Raw genomic sequence first — 19,572 nt, forward strand, 5'->3', positions numbered from 1 at the left:
GCCTTTATAGCTATGGCTGTATTCTCAAATTATTGTCAAGATGGTAATTGACAAAAGGACTGTATTATTAGGTTACCTAGAAAGTTAAGTTGCTGGACCAAACTCTGTATGTTCCACACATAATCTACACATCAGCACAAGTTGAGTTTCCAACAAATGAAACCTTAGTGGAAAACCCTGTTAGATGACCAGAGAGTCCACTCTTTCCTTATCTGTCTCCTGGAACATGGTACTAGCTGTATCTCTTCTTTCTAACTGGATTACCTATTTCCCAAAACTCAGTTCTTCCAAAATAGATATTTAATATTTAAATAAGTTTCCATCAACCCTCCATGTAAGCTGAACACCCACTAGCCCATTCCCACAAGTTATTTTCATCCCCGGTGTAATTTTTACACACATCACTCCTTTGTTTCAGCTCACTCCTTTTAAGTCACCAGAATACCCACATTTCCATACAACAATCTGTGATAGATAATACAGCCAAAAACATCTCTTTCAATACAGTTACACCTTGTCCTTTTGTCAATTTTACACTGAGTTACAATTATCCAAATCTTCTGTCCAAATTAATAGCCGAAACTGCAAATCCCTTAACAGTACCATTTACTATATTTCCCCTTTAACTCATTTAAAAGTCAACTTCTAAACCACTATGCTCTTCTAAGGACCTTCATTTGTTCTCTGTAGTTACCCAACTTGCTAATGGGCAGCACGTTTCCAAGAGAATGCCATTAACCAGAAACCTATAAAAGTCTGGCAGAGAGAGAATGATCAAGGGGGAGTCTACTTTTATATGCCCCCTGGATATTTTACTCCTCTTCTCAGGACTCTATTTCTTGGGCTGGGTTTCTTAGGTTCAAATCCCAGCAGACCACCTCACCAGTAAGGTTCTTGGGCAGGAAAACAAACAATATACTGTATATCCACCTACTTCATATTCTCAAATTGTAAACTAGTTTGAGCAAGGCCTTTTTCAGCTTTCTAGACTTGTAAAGCGCTGTTCTTTATAAATGATGATAAATTCTTCCACTGTCCACTTGCTTACCTTTCTGATATACAGCATTCCCATCATTTTCTTGCTTTTACATGTCTTACTAAATACAGGAGCCTCTATTTTTCTGTATTATGTTTCTTACATTTGCATTCTTGATTTCACATGTCTTGGCCTCGATATACTGTATTGTGTACATGCTCAAATCTTTTTATAGCTTTTGCACACAATAAAAAAAATAATGGTTTTGCAGAATGCAGCACCAGAATCCTGCCACTTTGACTTCCTTATCAGTGTATGCACATTGCTCATCCCCTAAAAGCACTGAATGAGCTGCATTCAATTCACAACCTGGCTGCAAACAAACTACTAACATGTAGTGATCACTTCTATGTATCTTCCTTGTAGTTCAGTACACTCAGCGTTGTCACTGGCTGAGCCATGTACAAACATTTGATAAGGAAGTCGTGAAGAGGTGTGGTTAAGGAGGCAGGCTTATAGCACAGCATTCTGCAAAAACAAAAAAAAATTAAAAAAAATAAAAAGATACAAATATAGCATATTAATAAAGCCAATGGCTAGTACAAATGGTAGGATAAGTGCTGAGGGATCAATTAATATAGACAGTAGATTAAGCTGCAAACACTGAAAGTAAGGAATACTCCCAACACCTTGTACACTTGAAGACCCTTGTTTGGCGAAACGCGTTGTGTGTGTTTTAATATTGTTTCTAAGCATAAAAAAGTTTATTTGGCTTACACCTATTTTATCGTGCAAGACCATTTATTATACTTTCTATTACTTTTATTGTTTTTTATTGTTCCTGGCATATTTAAAAACTCCTGAAGTATCTACTCCACTCTGCACCCAATCCCTGGCAAGGATTGCCCTCGGGACAATCTACTCAACATTATATCCTTGGTGGGGATCATATCACCCAAGCGCTCTCTTGAGCTGTGTTACTGCACTACTAAATGTTAGTAAATTACCATTTATATTTTACCTGGCTTTGGTTTTACACAGTAAGCACTATGGTTTGCTTTGTATGTTTCACCATTTTATATTCATCTGGATGCTGTGAGACTTACCTCTAAGGAGCTACATACCCATCAATGGGGATTATACCACTGTACGGGGTTTTACTCAGAGCTGGTCTACAGCTCTAGCAAATGTGAGTGTGATCCCACATATCCTTGTTGTGTGTCCTACACCAAGTATCTGGCTATCTGCACTATTACTGGTTATTTTCTGTTTTATCACATATACTTATCACCAACTGAAGCCTGGACAAATCCAAGCCAGGATCTTCTAAAGAATTGGACTTTAATACACACAGTATTCAGTGCAAACTGCTTTTTGTGTTTTGCATGATTATCAAATGTATTAAAAATATATTGGTGCCCAGAGTGTCCCATTAAGTGAGGTGATCTAAATCCACTCTCTAACCTAAAATTGCAATAAGATGATTAATTTATAAATTAAAGAAGAAAAAAAGAAGGAGAGATAAACTTACCAATGCAGTGTCATAAAAGTCTTCAACAAGAGCAGATATGAAGGGGTCTGTTTTTCCAGAAATATTCAAAAAGTCTATTGTTCTTTCAAACCATAAGACCATGTAAAAAAAGAATAAACAAATTCAAATAAAATTCAAATGTTATTCAATGTGCAGCAATACATGAGCCTCATATTTTGCCAATATTCCTTTACTAAAAACCTCCAACAGCAAAGAAACAGTTAACTATATCATACAATTTAACAAAGAGGAACAGAGTACCAATAGTATAAGAACCTAGATCAGGGGTAGACAATCTCTCGGTAATACAGGGCCAAAACAATATCTTTGAAGTCCCTTGGCATGCTAGACCTAGTTGTTGTTTTTTTTGTCTTTTTTTTTTTTTTAAACGGAGGTTTGTATGCTGCCGTATTCTGCTTGTGTTATTTATGGGTGCTGCAGTTGCCTTATAGCATTGTATTTGTTCGTATGTGGGCTGTTATGTTGTATATGTTCATGCGTAGGTTGTGGTATTGTGTATAACTATGCATATGGGCTTTGTATGGAGGCTTCTAATGGAATTGTGTGTGTATGTGGATATGTCACAGTGTTTGATGGTGTGTGTAAGTGTAGGGCTGCTTGTGGGGTTGTGTGCATATATGTGGATTGTCAATGGTGTTGTTTTTGTGGGGATTGTGTGTCTCTGAGCAGTTTGTATCATTTGTTTGAGGAGGAGGCTTCTTCTGCAGCTCTGTGTAGATCTAGCAGTGTGGGTGACTTCCCAGAGGACCAGTCAGAACTGTGCTGCTGAGGTGCAGGTCAGGGAGAGGAGCAGTGAAAGCTACTCTGCGCTGCTCTACTCCAGTGCGGATTCCCGTTCACAGGTGCTGGGAGAAAGTGATTTGAGACTTCCACTAAGTGCTGCAATGCATAAATTGATGATTGTCCCTCACCCTCTGCAATTACTGCTCGGGTTGCACTAGCAGATATCTAACGTCACACTGAAACTCCTGACAAACCAGAGCCAGTTTGGCTCTGGCAGCCTTGAGCGCCATGTATGGCACACGTGCCATAGGTTGCTGACCCCTGGCCTAGACCATCATTTCCCCTTCCTCTTTGCTGCTGTAGCTCTTGGAGAGTTTTGGCTCAGGCTCTTTCCTTATATATCTTGAATGACTGTTATTGTGGATTTTGTCCAGGGAATGTAGACATGCAACTTTGTTAATGCTTGAATCCAAGCTTACTGAACTGAGCACCAAACAACTTGGCCTAGCAGCCAATTAGAGGTTGTTTTGTACACTTCATCAATGACTTGAACCATCATGTGGCTGTGTTCACTTAACTCATGAAAGTCTTCTCTTAAGAAGGTGGGTTGAGTTTCCAGCTGAGCTCCCTTTAAGGGCAAAAAACAATTCTCTCCTTCACTTGGTCCAATTCCTCAGTTTCAATGTTGACTTGCAGGTGGCCATCCTACATTTTTCATCTGCAAAGATGGAAAGATAGAGAAATCCATGCTACTGCGTGTTAGAACGTGGTACCTCTCTGATGTCTCATCAGGGTTATAGGCCTGTTATCTTCCACCATTCATGCAATCTCCCTGTGAGCTGATATCACCAAGCAATAAAGACTCAAGGCTCATCACCTTTAATATACAAGACAAAACAGAAGAAGGTTGCGCCAAAGCTGGCTAAAGTGCAGCTGAAATGAACAAATTCCAAAGTGTAAGTGGTGCCAGAACAAAGTCTTTAGTTGGGCCTGATGGGGCGCCGACGGCCTATGTGGAGGAGTATTCTCTCTAAAGGTCACTTGAAGTTGGTTTTACAGGATCCGTATGTAAAGAAAGAAAGAAATAATAGTGCAAATATGTCTGATAAGAGGGTTGATATGCAAGAAGAAGAGATCTATAGTAATCCTACTCACGTGTAGTAGAGCTGAACTAGCTATAGTGTGGATGGCATACAGCAGTACAATCCCCGCTTATAGGATACGTAGAGAAGTATTGATCTTTTACTCCGTATGTGGAAGAGAAAAACAGATGATAGGGCAGTACATCTGGTAAAGATGGTGTATATAATAACAGAGTCTAATACAGTCCTACTCACGCCTAGTAGAGCTTAAGCCAGCTCTAGTATGATTAGCGTACAGCGGTATAATCCCCACTTGTAGGAGGAGTGTAGAGGGTCAAGTCTTTTGCCGATATGTAGATCATAAGGGAGAAGAGAGACAACGACTAGTGCTCACTGTATAAAATCTTATATAAAGGAGTAGAAACTATAAAATGTGTACTCGCATAGGATTGAGCAGGCGGACTGCTCAATGACTTAGGCGTGAGTGGTATAATCCCCACCTCGGATGTCTTTGGAGTAATACTCAGCAGGAAAGATAAAATCAGACTACCAAGCAAAATTAAAAATAATAAATAAAAGAGTAAAATGGCACAGAGTTATTTAAAAGTAGCCAAAATACCTTTATTTGGAATATAGAGTAAAATATATAAAATATACACAACGCGTTTCACCTATAGTGGCTTTATCCACTTGATAGGACCGGACCATCTCTCTCAGGGTAAAGTAACCTCTAGGCTCAGACATCTTGATCAAAAATTGGTTCTCATAGCACTGGAAGGATTCCAGCAACTTATGCTTAGTCAATCTGTATTCCTTCATCTTGAGGAATGAGGAGTTTCACTTCACAACCTTGATGAATCATCATATCCTCAGATTCATAGAACTTGGTGGTGGATGCCTTTCTCCATCAGTGGCTGACTCTTAGAGCGTATGCCTTTCTGCCCTTTATGAGTGCCAGTGGTGTTATGTTATGATCATGTGTCTAATCACACCACGGTGGCAAACTCAGAATTGGCTCCCTATGTTCTTGTAGATGTTGGCAAACAATCCTCTGCTGTTGCCCCACAACAAATCTATCCTCAAGGGGACCCTCACCCTCTGATCTTGCAAAACTATCTCCCTCTACTAGCCTGGACAGTTTCTAGTGTTTGTCTGGATTATCTCATGATTCTAGAAACTTGGTCTGGGACTCCTGGCAGTAGAAAACCATACCTAGATGTGCCTGAAATAATTGATATTTGGAGTAACAGGTGGATTCCCTTACAACTTCTCTGACTGCCTTTCTTAACTTTCTGTCTTTTCTCTTCTACCAGTGCAAGTCGTACTGCACCATTAACCTTTTAAGACTGGCTATTTCAGCTGGTCATGTTCCCTTATGATCTAGTCATTGCCAAGGAGCCTTTAGTTTGCCCACTCGTCAGAGTCCACTTGGCTAGACCTCCTGGTTCTATGCATTGTTCCTTGTTCCTTTGACAACTATTGGCCAAGCCTGCTCTTGTTTTTTGTTTTGTTTAATTTCATCATGTTTTAGATATTCACATCTTTATTGTGGATTCTATATTTTTTCTCTCCTGAAAAGGTCTCCTTTTTAGCGTGACGTAGAACTATGACGAATTCCTCTTCTATGTCTTATCCCTATTTTTCCAGAGCTTCAACTCTGTGTGGCCTGCTGCCTTTGACAAAATCTGAAATCCACAAGCACCTTAACCATTCATCTAATGGTCAGATTGTCATCTTGTACATTCCCCCGCACAAGCCAGTCTTTTCACATTCTATTGCCAGGTGAGTTCATTGGCTTTTCTCTCTTGTTGGTGCTAACCACTCAATTGGAGCACATTCTGTGCTGCTGTAAACTTGGCTAACAAAAAGTAATTTTTAATGCTGTGAATTCAACTGAAATTCTGACCTCGGCAGACTGGTTTACCTTCTGAGCATTTAACTTTCATCCTTGTTCTTATGTGGTTTTGTCTCATCTTTTGGAGTGTTGAAACTGCCAAATATGAGCCTTTTGTCTTGTTGTAAAATTAGGAATTATTCTAGCTTTAGTGATTGAATAATAAAATGTTTAATAAAAACAGGAGTCAATATTCTCCTGGCCCTTCCTCCACCTTTTTTCTCAGGGCTCTGATTACATGTAATTTCTTGGTTATTCCCACAATGTTTCTTTTGATTGTTTTGATTTTGTGGTTCGGTCTGGTGTTCTTTTTATGTATTATGTTTTCTTAGTAATTTTTCTAAGAAGCGGTCATTCCTGTGGTTGTTTTGTTTTCCCCATGCCATGTGTTTTGTAACTTTCCCCATTTTTTTTTTGTTCTGTTAGCATATCACGGTCTACACTTCCTGTTGGCTGATCACGGTCCTCACTTATTTCATAGATCTATATCTTTCTGTGATATTCCTCACTGTAGAGTCTGTGCCATCAACAAAAGAGGTAGTGGTAGGGATGGCCTAGGTTCTTATACTAACGGTACTCTGTTCATATTGGTTCTTCTTTAAGATGGGTTTTCATTAACCCCTTAAGGACCAAACTTCTGGAATAAAATGGAATCATGACGTGTCAGACATGTCATGTGTCCTTAAGGGGGTAAAGGAAGATAAGCAAAATACTAAAAGATGCTAGCATTATACAGAAACTCAGTATTTTATTGCTTACGTTTATTGCTCAGTATTATGTTGCATCTGTCCTAATGCTTAGCTATCAAATGTATAAATAACAGCGAACATACCATTATTTCTAACAGAAACGTATTGCAGGAGGTCTGCATTTTCAGATCTCAAACTGGATTTGGTATGTGTAATCTGCATTTAAATTGCACTTGATATGTCAACCATATAAAAAAAAAAAGTGTATTAGCACTTAAAAGGTGATAATACTAAAAGGCAAATGGACTTTTATAACATATAGGTATTTATGTTGTAACCAAAACATACAGATTGCAGGAGGTTAATGTGACTGCTACAAGGGTAGTTAACTTTGCCCTTTTAAGCAGCGATCTTACAAATAATAATAACACAATTAAGTCAAGTGAAAAGTGTATAGGCGGCACACTCGATGGTGACTTTATCCCGATGATAAACAAGACCATTTACAAAACCAAGTTCTGATTAAATTTGTTTATTCTTTCAGGCACACAAGGATCTTTTCAGTTTGTGTTATGGAAAGCCATATTGGTCAGGTTTATCAGTTTTTCACATTTTTTTCCCCCCAAAAGTGTGGCCATTAAAAGGGACACTTTGGGCACCTTAACAACTTCATCAGAATGAAATGGTTATGGAGCCAGAAGGTTCCTGGCGGCCAGGGCTGCCATCAGAAATTGTGGGGCCCCTAACACAGCTCAAGGTCTGGGCCCCCTTGTGCCCGCCTCCAAATCCCGCCCACAGGAATACACACACACACAGACACAAAAGGACACAGACACAGAAAGATACACACATACAAACAGACACACATACACATACACTGATATACAGACACACACACTGACGTACATACATACACATAAATACATAACGGCATACATACACACAGATAGATATATACATACACATACAGACACACTGACATACACACACACACACCTCATTTATCAGCCACCCTCCTCTTATCTTTAAGTTGCAGGAGGGTGGCTGGGGATGATGGGAGTGAGCGGATGCCTCTCCTCTCCTCTGCTCTCCCTCCGCTCTCCTCCTGCGCACAGTAAGCTGGGAGGAAGTGACCGGACGTCACTTCCTCCCAGCAGCCCTTGCGGTGCTGCCGCAATTTTTATTTATTTTTTTAAAAGGGGCCCGGTCGCGCAATTACCCGGCCGCAGCGCTGACCGGGCCTCTGAAGATATAGGGCCCATTGGGTGGCCCTAAATGCTTGGGCCACCTGATGGGCCCTGGTGCAGATGCACCTGTGGCAGTTTTGCCGCTCCACGTGGGGCCCGGGCCGCCGGGCCCGTGACAACCATCATGGTTGTCACCCCCTGATGGCGGCAGCTTGCCTCCAAGGATTAAACCATTACATGGTTTAGCCCATCAGTTTTCAGTCCGATGCCGGTCAGTTCTGCCACCAATTTTTTTTTAGAGGCAGAGGCTTCAAGCAGGAAACAATGCTGATAGGCTGAGAGTGCCAGCAAAGTGGAGTGAAATACAATCCCTAGCACCATAACAACTTAATTCTGGTGAAGTTGTAATGCTGCATTGAGTATTCCTTTAAAGAGGCCGGGGTATTTTGTACCCCAGGTTTCTCGCATCTTCTCACTGTGATTTTCACAGCGAGAATCACGGAAGCGGCCTCTAGTGGCTGTCAGGGTGACAGCCACTAGAGGCTGGAATAACCCTGCAGTGTATACATAGCAGTTTCAGAGAATCTGCTATGTTTTCAGCTGCAGGGTAAAACTAGAGGAACCTGGCACCCAGACCACTTCATTGAGCTGAAGTGATCTATGTGCCTAGAATGGTAGTTTCTGAAAATAGAAAATTAATTCAAAATGTCTGTAACGATAGCATATATGGAAAAATGGAAAGCTATAGTCACAAATTTGCCATTCTGATTTCGCTAAATCTTGTAGTGAATAACTCTGAAGTTAGTGAATAAGTATACTGTATTCAAAATATTTAAAGGGACACTATAGTCACCCAGACCACTTCAGCTCAATGAAGTGGACTGGGTGCCAGGTCCCTCAGGTTTTAACCCTGGTCAACATGTTTACATAGCAGGGTTAATCCAACCTCTAGTGGCTGTCTTCCTGACAGCCGCTAGAGGCGCTTCTGCGATGATGGATGCGATTTTCGCATCCAGTGTGCAGAGCGTCTATAGGAAAGCATTGAGAAATGCTTTCCTATGGACTGTTTGAATGCGCGCGTGGCACCTGCCACGCATGCCGCTCCACTCGGGAGCCCTGTGCTGGATTAAGGTAAGCAGCTAAAGGGGTTTTAACCCCTTCAGTGCCAAGGGAGGGGGACCTTGAGGGTGTGGGCACCCTTAAGGCACTATAGTGTCAGGAAAATGGGTTTTCCTGGCACTATAGTGATCCTTTAAAATAATTTGACACAAGTTAAGAAATTACAAAACATTAAAAAAAAATTTTAAAAAAAAATTTAACTTATCTTTGCGACCAGCCCTTGTCGAATCAATGATCCCTCTTGACAGTCATTCTTACAGAAGTATTGGATGCATTTCAATAATAACGAAACATTTTTAAATTCATTCCGATCCAGTTCCTAACTCAAAAACAAAAGGAAACACCTCAAATGTTCTCATATATTATTATTATTTATATAAGGCCAACATATGTTTCAGCTTTGTACAAGTTGTCCTACTTTTGTACCTTTCAATGGTGGGAAGTAGGTATATGAGCATAGATAGCAGGGTGGGGGGTTAGGGGAACAAAACTAAAAAAGATCCCCTCCAGATATAAATCACTAGTTAAGTTTATACATAAAGAAAAATGAGCAACGGCACAAAGTTTAACATCAGGATTCCTTTTTAATCTGTAATGCCAACAGAATGGCTGCACTCCACTGCATCACACAAAGAGCCCTAGCACTTAAAATAAAGCTAAGCAAGATGTACCTCATTTGCAACTCTGCACTCCCGTGCAAGGCTTTCCCAAACACAAGCTCTGCATGTGTGATAAGAGGCAGAATTATTTTCCTGCCTCTCAATACACGCAGTGAACACATTGCTGCTATTGAACAGACCTGCAGATGGAGCACATTCCACACAGGACAGAACATGTGAAAAGAAGAGGGAGAGATACCTGGGGTAAATGAGAAAAGACGTGTCAGGAGAAATGGGAGAGACATGTGAGAGTCATATGAGGAGTAGCCCCTGGTATTCATGCCAATTTTAGCAGAAAAAAAATAAATTTAATATGCACACACACACATACACTCTCTCACTACATAAAATAAACCCTGCATTTACACACGTTGGCACTAGACATATACATTGGCATTAACACCCACACAAAAACACACACTACACCCCTCACACATACAATATGTCATATATATTACAGCCCATACCGTATATGTGTGTGTGTATATATATATAGAATATATATATATATAGAATATATATATATACACACACACACACACACACACACACACACATATATACGGTATGGGCTGTAATTGGGGGGAGGGGTGGGTTTAGGAAACATAGTGGAGGGGATAGGGATTGAAGTAGGTCTCGACTAAAATCTACTGGACAATAATAAAAAAAAATAAAGGAGCTTTGAGACGCAAAAAAAAAAAAATGGGGAAAAAAACCCAAAGCATAAAAACCAGACCAGTATTAATTAAATACTCCCTATTTCACATTGCTGCTTCAGCTAGGATTTAGATTTGTCTATGTATGTAAAAGTTTGTGTAACTATTCGGATCTAATTAACAAGACACTTTTATACTGTGATTGTTTTATTGTCATAGTCATATCTATGTTCAAAAAAAAAAAATCTGAAAATTGGACACAAATGGGACTTTAATAGTGACCAAATACAATGGATTTTACAAGCTATTAAAAATATTTTTGCATGCATTTAAACCATATTTTGTTGGTCCTACAACGAGCAGAAACATCAAGATTTGTTTCTGCACATTTTGTTTCACATTTTACCCAAAAAGGAAAAAAAATAATATTAATAAACCTTGTGAAAAAAAAAAAATCTACTGGAAATTTTGTAGAGTAAAAAACTATTCAGATGACTAAAATTGCTTTTTAGTCAAAAGACTGACTAAAACTAAATTGAAATTTGCTGCCAAAATTAACACCGCTCCCCATTATCTGTCTTGGTTTACCAATAGGAAAAAAACGGATTGGGGCAGCCAGATACAATTGCTGCCACGGACTGTAAGTCAAGCTAATGTCTGGCATTCTGGTACATGTATGTCACAGTCAGGGATGGTGCAAGGATTTTTGGGTACACAGGCGAAGATTATTATGGTGCCCCTCCCCCCCCCAAAAAGCATCTTCATGCCTCTTAACCCACCTATTGTGTGTTACCCTATTAAGTGTATCGTATCCCTCAGGCCCTTCTGTGTGTCTCTTTCATCCCCAGTCCCCCTGTGCGTCTTTATCCCCTATGAGGCCCCCCTGTGGGCCATTCTCCCCTCCATGTCCCTTCGTGGTCCCTTCCCCTCTCCTCCATGTCCCTTAGTATTCCTCTCCCCCCCCTTACCTGTCTCTTAGACACCCTCCACCCCCCTTAGTGTTCCTCCCCCCCTCCCTTCGTGTTCCTTTTCCTTCCCTTCCCTGTCCCTTAGTGTTCCTCTTCCCCCCCTTACCTGTCTTTTAGTGCCCCCCTATTCACCTTAGTGTTCCTCCCACGCCCCACCCCCTCTTAGTGTTCCTCTCCACTCCCTTCCCTATCTTGTAGTGGTCCCGCCTCCACCTGTCCCTTAGTTCCCCCCTCCCCTTTCCCTTGGTGTTCTCTCTCACCGCCCCCCCCCCCCCCCTTAGTGGTCCACTCTCCCTGGTATGCCTCAATACCTCGCTTGTAGCGTGGCCAAGCGGAGCGGACAGCGGTACAGGAGCTTCTGATTCCTGTACCATGGTCTGCTTCGCCTGTCCAAGCTGCAATGAGTGACATGCTGGAAGGAGTGCTGTGTGCTTCCCTCATCATGGTCACACTAATCTAGCACCCCCCCTGTGCCGCCTTATGGACGCGCCGGCCCTGGTCCTAGTGCTTTCCTAAAATTAGCCCTACAAAAGTGTGCATCCATATATTTACTTCCAGAAACACATTTCATGTTGTATTTGACCCTCAGGTTATGATAAGTAGATTAGTCCCTCCAAACCAAATAACGCGATGCCATTGAACTATACTATTAAGATACCAGCCTTATTTATGAGTCTGTCGAGTTGGTTTAAGAGAACTTTGCTGTATCGCTGAGAAGAGCAAGCTATTTTATCTTCAACTAATTCTGATATTTTCTGAAATCCTTTTCCTTTAAAAGCATCACTGATTAAAGTTTCCAGCTGTAAAAAAAAAAAAAAAAAAATTGTATATAAGCATATCGAAATTGAAGCAAAAAAAAAAAAAAGAAAGAAAATTGACGAGACAGAATTACGGATACGGTCAATTTGCACACTGTTATAGGATGTCCAAAATGCCTATGCTTTGTATATGTGTATATTTTTACTTAGAGGATGGAAGTATAAAATCATATAATTAGTAAACAGGCAATTAGAAAAATAGTATACACAAGTTAAAATGTTCTCATTACACAAGTCACTCTGTTATAAATGGTGTCCTTTTCTGCCATTGAACATTAGTTAGCAGAAGAGGAGAAACGGAAACAATGTTTCTTTTATCTTCATTTGCCTGCAATGAGCTAAATTGTAAGATCAATTGTATAATATATAAGAAAAGAGAGCAAGGTATATTATAGCTGATTTTCACTTTATTTAATGGTGCAATTCCAGAGAAGTGGCAGTTCCACTTTAAATAAATCAGTGAAGTAGCAATGGTGCTTGGAGTAAACCTTTAACCCCTTAATTACCAAACTTCTGGAATAAAAGGGAATCATAACATGTCACACATGTCATGTGTCCTTAAGGGGCTAAACGTATGTCTGAACAGTGACATTTGAAGAAAATAAGAACACATTACAAAATGAAACCCAGCATTAAAAAAAAAATAATCTTTACATACATAGTACTCTGTTGGGCTCTCCGTATTTTCAATCGGCTTAACCTTTTCTTCACCCTTGGGGGAAAACAAATTTCAAAAATGGAGAATGAACAGATATATGGAATGATTCTGTGAATGATACGCAAATTGGAACATGGTGAAACGCAGTAGAAAAGGAAGTAGGAAACGTTTATATGCTGCACAATACAGCAATTTACTGCACAGAGGTTATGTGGGGCAATGTGAGGAGACATCTCGGGTAAGGAAGAGAATGATGAATACTCAGTTACTACTTGAGGTGGAATACTGGCTAGATTAATTCATGGAGATGTTTGGGTATAGAAGGGCAGGCTTTTATTGATGATTTTTATACACTTAAAGGGACACTATAGGCACCCAGACCACTTCAGCTCATTGAAGTGGTCTGGGTGCAGTGTCCAAAGTCCCTTAACCCCGCAAAGGTAATTAGTGCAGTTTTTAACCCCTTAAGGACACATGACATGTGTGACATGTCATGATTCCTTTTTATTCCAGAAGTTTGGTCCTTAAGGGGTTAAGAAACAGCAATAATTACCCTGTTGGGTTAACTCCACCCCTAGTGGCTGTCCAGCAAACAGCTACTAGAGGGACATCCGGGCTGTTAGGCGCCTAACTGACGCTGGACGTCCTCACACTATGCATGAGGACTTCCAGCATCACCCGAATCCCGATTGGAAAGCACTGTATAATGCTCTCCTATGGGGAGAAGGCGCTTTAGGCCTCCCCCGCCACCTGATGATAAGCAAAGGCAGACGGAGTCAGAGCCCAGAGACATCGCGCTGGACTGTGGTATGTGACAGAAGGGGATTTTATCCCCTTCTCACCCCAAGGAGGAGAGCTATAGTGCCAGGAAAACAAACAATAGTTTCCCTTTAACCCCTTAACGCCGTTACGGCGTTCTATGCCGTCGCGGCTTTAAAGGGCTTTAAAGCCGTTGCGGCAGCATAGAACGCCGTAACGGCTTGCAGCCCTGGAGGTCCGGCGGTACTCACCTCCGCCGCGATCCTCTTCTGGGGGGCTGCCCGAGAGCCCAGGCAGCCCCCCTCCAGCAAATATGGCCCCCTATAGCTGGCTATGGATCCGCCAGCAGGGGGACTGTCTAAAATATCAGACAGTCCCCCTGCTGGTAGGTAGTGTAAAAAAATAAATATTAACATGTTATAAAATAAATTAAATGCCTTTTTATATATATAATATATGTATATATATATAATATATATACATATTATATATATGTAACGTCATACGTAATGTATTTTAATATTAATATTAGTATATATATTAATATTAAAATACACTTAGAATGACGTTACATATATTTAATATGTATATATATTATATATATAATAGATCTACATATATTATATATACGTATAATTACAATAATAAATAAATAAAATAATAAAATAAATAAAATATTTAAACAAAATTTAAAATAAATTATATATTCATATGTAATTTCATTCTAACTGTTGTTATTAATATATATATATTGGAAACAGAATACACTTAGAATGACATTCTATATATAGCTATCTATATATAAAATACAAATAACCGCAAATATATATATATATATATATATATATATATATATATATATATATATATAGAGATAAATACATATAATTACATAAAAGATTACATTAGTATACAAGTAGAATTTAAATACCTATAAATGCATATATATTAAAATTCTACGTGTATATTCAAGTAATTTTTTAACATAATTATGTAATTTGATTAATTAAAATTTGATTGACATGCCTGACAACACAGGGAGAAAGTGCAGAGAATTTAATTCACAAGCACTATATTTGACCCTGTAACTCTCCAAGACACCCTAAAACCTGTACATAGGGGGTACTGGTTTACTCGGGAGACTTCGCTGAACTCAAATATTAGTGTTTAAAACTGGTAAATTGTATTACAACGATGATATTTTAAGTAAAAGTGACGTTTTTTGCATTTTTTTACAAACAAACTGCACTTTTATGGACTATATTATTGTTGTAATATGTTTTACTGTTTTAAAACAATAATATTTGTGTTTAGTGAAATCTCCCAAGAATAACAGTACCCCCCATGTACAGGTTTTATGGTGTTTTGGAAAGTTAGAGAGTCACATATTAGGCTTGCATTTCATTTTTTTGACATTGAAATTTGCCAGATTAGTTATGTTGCCTTTGAGACCGTATGGTAGCCCAGGAATAAGAATTACCCCCATGATGGCATACCATTTGCAAAAGTAGACAACCCAAGGTATTGCAAATGGGGTATGTCCAGTAATTTTTAGTAGCCACTTAGTCACAAACACTGGCCAAATATTAGTTTTTTGCTTTTTTCACACAAAAACAAATATGAACGCTAACTTTGGCCAGTGTTTGTGACTAAGTGACTACTAAAAAAGACTAAACATACCCCACGTTCAATACCTTGGGTTGTCTACTTTTTCAAATGGTATGCCATTATGGGGGTAATTCTCATTCCTGGGCTACCACACCGTCTCAAAGGTAACATTACTAATCTGGCAAATTTCAATTAGAAAATGGAACGTTCTATATTTGACCCTGTAACTTTCCAAAACACCATAAAACCTGTTAATGGGGGGTACTGTTGTACTCGTGAGACATCGCCGATTACAAATATGTGCATTTTTTTGCAGTAAAACCTAACAGTATTATGACATTTACAGCTAAAATGTGAAGCGGAACTACAAATGTAAAAAAAAAAAAAAAAAAAATCTCAGTTTTTTAAATTTTATTCATAATAAATTATGTTTCATATATAAATATTTAATATGAAATGAAAGCCCTGTTTCTCCTTAACAAAATGATATAGAATAAGTGTGGGTGCATTTAATATGAAAGAGGTGAATTACGGTTGAACAGACATATAGCGCAAATTCCTGTTTTTGTTTACGTTTTGTTTTGATCAGAATGTGTACTATTGACGCCGTCCTGAAGGGGTTAATGAAGCTCATTGGATTTTTTAATCTGAAGTCTCTCTATATAACACAGGAGTCCCTGAGGGTAAGACAATAGTTGGTGTGAACATATACACACACTGCGAGTGTAAAGAGCCACTTTAAGTGTGTTTCTGGTTTATTACTTATATGGATTACTTAGTTCCCTTGCTGGCTGGAATATCTTATTAGTAAACACTATTCTCCTGTTCTTTTGAGCAAAAATATACATATACTATATATATATATATATATATATATATATATACATATATATATATACATATACATATACATATACATATACATATACATATACATACACATACACACACACTGAAGACCAAAGGAGTGGTGTCTTCTGCAAATTTCAGATTTTTTTGGGGGGGGGGGGGGGGAGGAGGAGGAGGAGGAGGAGGAGGAGGAGGAGGGGGTTGGGTTGATTATACCTAGGGGCAGGGGGCACTATAACGTTATGAACACGTTTTTAATCCCAAAGCCAGTTCCTTAACGTAACCTTCAGTAAATATTTAAATACAACTGCAGTTCTATATGAAGAATTCCAGCAGGGGTCGCCCTTAACTTGGCCTATGATCGGAACTAATCTATAGTATAGTGTGAGATATACTGTATTCTTAACCCATGTAGCAAAATTCTACGAATTAAATACAATCTAACGATCTATTTACAAGTCTGAATGGTAGAAGAGTTTGTTTATCGCTCACAATTAGCTTTAATTCGGTGAAAATAACTAGTTAGCGAAAACAGTCTGCCAAGTCCTCCTTAATCAGAAAACAAAATAGAAACATTTACAGATTTTAGCATTGCCTAGATAGATATCCTGTTCAATAGAACTAACGTATTCATTAAAATTCATTAAGCCTGCTCGCTCAGGTTCCTAGCCCACTTTCACCAGCAGCTGGGCGATATTAATTAGTAGGATAGACTGCAGCGTTCTCCACAATATCAAGAAATAAAAAGGAAAAAAAAAAAATGATAAACTAAAACAAATGGACTAAAAATCAAAACTCATAACGGACTCTTTGCCTCTTTTTTTTTTTTTTTTTTTGTGTGCAGGATATTGACTCAAAATGTAACCAGCCTCCCAAACATGTCAACAGCCACGTGTTTCGTCTGTACCATCTGAAAAAATAAAAACCCATGTAAAAACCTTCCATTACATACAGCTCCTAAAACATATATTGAGCCTGACACATGATTTGCTGACTGGTTCATATCTATCCATTCAGAACGCCGATTCTCAGTTACAGGAGGTGATTCAATTTTGGAACCGCAGGTATCTTACTAAACTAAACCTAGATCAATCCTACCAGTTACTGACTCCGTTACATGGAACCATGACACTCACACTCATTATGTAGTCCCAGGCTCGGAAAGCTCGGTATGAAGTGATGAAGAAAGTCTTGGTGGGTGTAATCACACGGCACCCCCCAGAGGAGCTCAGCTGCCCCTCATACTACTTAATTAGTTCAGATCCACGCTGTGTCCTTCCAGTTTACACCGCTCTATAGGGTGGGGGAGGGATAGGTACAGATTCTTGGTAAGAAATGGTCCATAATATAGGTCAATATAGCAAATGGTCATCAGCTAGTGCAAGTCATAGTTTTTATTTTTAAGTGTTTTGTAACCTTGCATGGGATGTAAAACTTTTGGACTTGTTGAGATAAGAAGAGTTGCACTTTGCTTGTTATGGAACCGTCCATTAATGGCATCTAATTACATGTGTTAAAGGAACCAGTCCACATATAGTATAGAACACACAGCAGAGTTAAAACTTTAGTGACAAAGCGCCAGTTGTTTTGTACTTAAACGATTACTCCAAGCACCACGACTACTTCAGTTATTTGAAATGTTCATAGTGCCTGAAGTCTGAGAGAGTTATGTATGTGAGATTGACAGACTTCCTTAAATCCAACTCTCTGCTGACCCGTTTAAAATTGGATTCCACGCTCGTCACTCTGTTGAAACAGCTGTGACCAAAGTATCCAATTATTTAATCGCTGCTAAATCTCGTGGCCAGTACTCTATCCTAATTCGCATTGATCTTTCTGCTGCCTTTGACACTGTTGATCATCAACAGTTTCTTCTCATTCTCCATAATCTCGGTGTACGAGATACTGCTCTCTCCTGGTGCTCCTCCTACCTCTCCCAGCGCTTTTTCAGTGTGTTTTTCTCTGGCTCTGCCTTTTCTCCCCAACCCCTCTCTGTTGGCGTTCCCCAAGGGTGTGTCCTTGGTCCCCTACTGTTCTCCATCTATACTGCCTCCCTTGGTATACTCATCAGCTCCTTTGGCTTCCATTATCATTTATATGCAGATGACACGCAAATCTACCTGTCCTCTCCTGATCTCTTTCCGCCCATCTTGACTTGTGTCTCTGACTGCCTCTCTACGATTTCCAACTGGATGGATGCTCATTTCCTTAAACTCTACCTGTCCAAAACAAAACTTCTGATCTTTCCTCCCTCAAGTGCTGCTACTCCCGTGTCTGTCTCCTTCCAAGTCAACGGCGCCACCATCACCTCTACCTCGCAGGCTCGCTGCCTAGGTGTTCTCTTTGACTCCGACCTCTCCTTGACCCCTTTGTCCAGTCAAAAACATAGCTGGCATCCACCCCTATTTAATACCAGATGCAGCTACGGTGCTGGTCCATGCTGTTGTTCTTTCGCGCCTTGACTACTGCAATACCCTTCTCAGTGGTCTTACATGTTCACAGATTGCATTGCTGCAATCTATAATGAATGCAGCGGCGAGGCTTGTAACAGAACGCCTGGCACCTCGACTGGGTACCTTCTGTTGACAGATGCTCCTAGTGCTTCCCGAGGGCTCCAAGCCCTCCACCAGACACCATAACCACCGCAGACCCCACGAACCGCCACAGCTTGGTTGGGGTCTCGCCGTCTCCACCCACCCTGGACCCAAGACCAGGGTCCAGCTTCCAGTAGGTAAACCTCTCTTAAATCCAGAGAACAGGAACAAGCTCTTACCAGAGCTTAGTGATTATACCCTGGGGAGTATAGTGATTATAGCAATCCCCAGAGTGTAGTTCTCCAATCCCCCAAACATGAGCTGAAACTTCATGATCTCTTTTATTGAGCACAAAGGCATTTCTTATATACAGTTTTCCCCAGAAGGTTACTACCCACGTGGACCTTGTGGAGCACAGGACACAAAATCACAGCATCCAATCAACACAATATTGTACAGTTAAACACTCCCAGCTAATGTACACAAACCCTCCCCTCTGCCTGTGATAAAATTACCAAACACAATGGACTAACTCAGTTACCACAGGCAGAAAATACCCAAAGTCCAGAAACACCCCATAACAACAACATAAATCCTATGTCCCTGGATAGCCCTGATCTGGGTGAACAACATATCCAAAAATCACCCAGATCTGAGCAGGGGTTCAAAAGTTTTATGGAAGTGACATTTGACCGACCGCAAGCATGGCTTTCATGCCCAAAACAGTTCCACAGATTTAGGCTGTGCAGCCGGTCTAGCTTCTCCTCTATCCTGGACATAAGTGGCTTAAATGGCTGTGGTAACTTAATTATCTCTAGGTACAGGAAATATCTCTAAATCA

At 39.9% G+C, this 19,572-nt stretch overlaps 1 protein-coding gene across 1 annotated transcript in view; it reads right to left on the reverse strand.

The window, feature by feature from the left end:
* SYCP2L (synaptonemal complex protein 2 like) overlaps window positions 1-13,214 on the reverse strand; it is a 139,182-nt gene extending 125,968 nt beyond the window's left edge. The window contains exons 1-5 of the mRNA XM_063453060.1: window positions 13,179-13,214; window positions 12,982-13,035; window positions 12,168-12,305; window positions 9,428-9,541; window positions 2,508-2,609 (exon numbers count right to left, since the gene is read on the reverse strand). Coding sequence (XP_063309130.1) covers window positions 2,508-2,609; window positions 9,428-9,541; window positions 12,168-12,305; window positions 12,982-13,035; window positions 13,179-13,214 — 444 coding nt within the window. The remainder of the gene's footprint in view (window positions 1-2,507; window positions 2,610-9,427; window positions 9,542-12,167; window positions 12,306-12,981; window positions 13,036-13,178) is intronic.
* Between the last annotated feature and the right edge of the window lie 6,358 nt (window positions 13,215-19,572).

The sequence above is a fragment of the Pelobates fuscus genome, chromosome 4, assembly GCF_036172605.1.
Source record: "Pelobates fuscus isolate aPelFus1 chromosome 4, aPelFus1.pri, whole genome shotgun sequence".
Taxonomy (NCBI): Eukaryota; Metazoa; Chordata; class Amphibia; order Anura; family Pelobatidae; genus Pelobates; species Pelobates fuscus.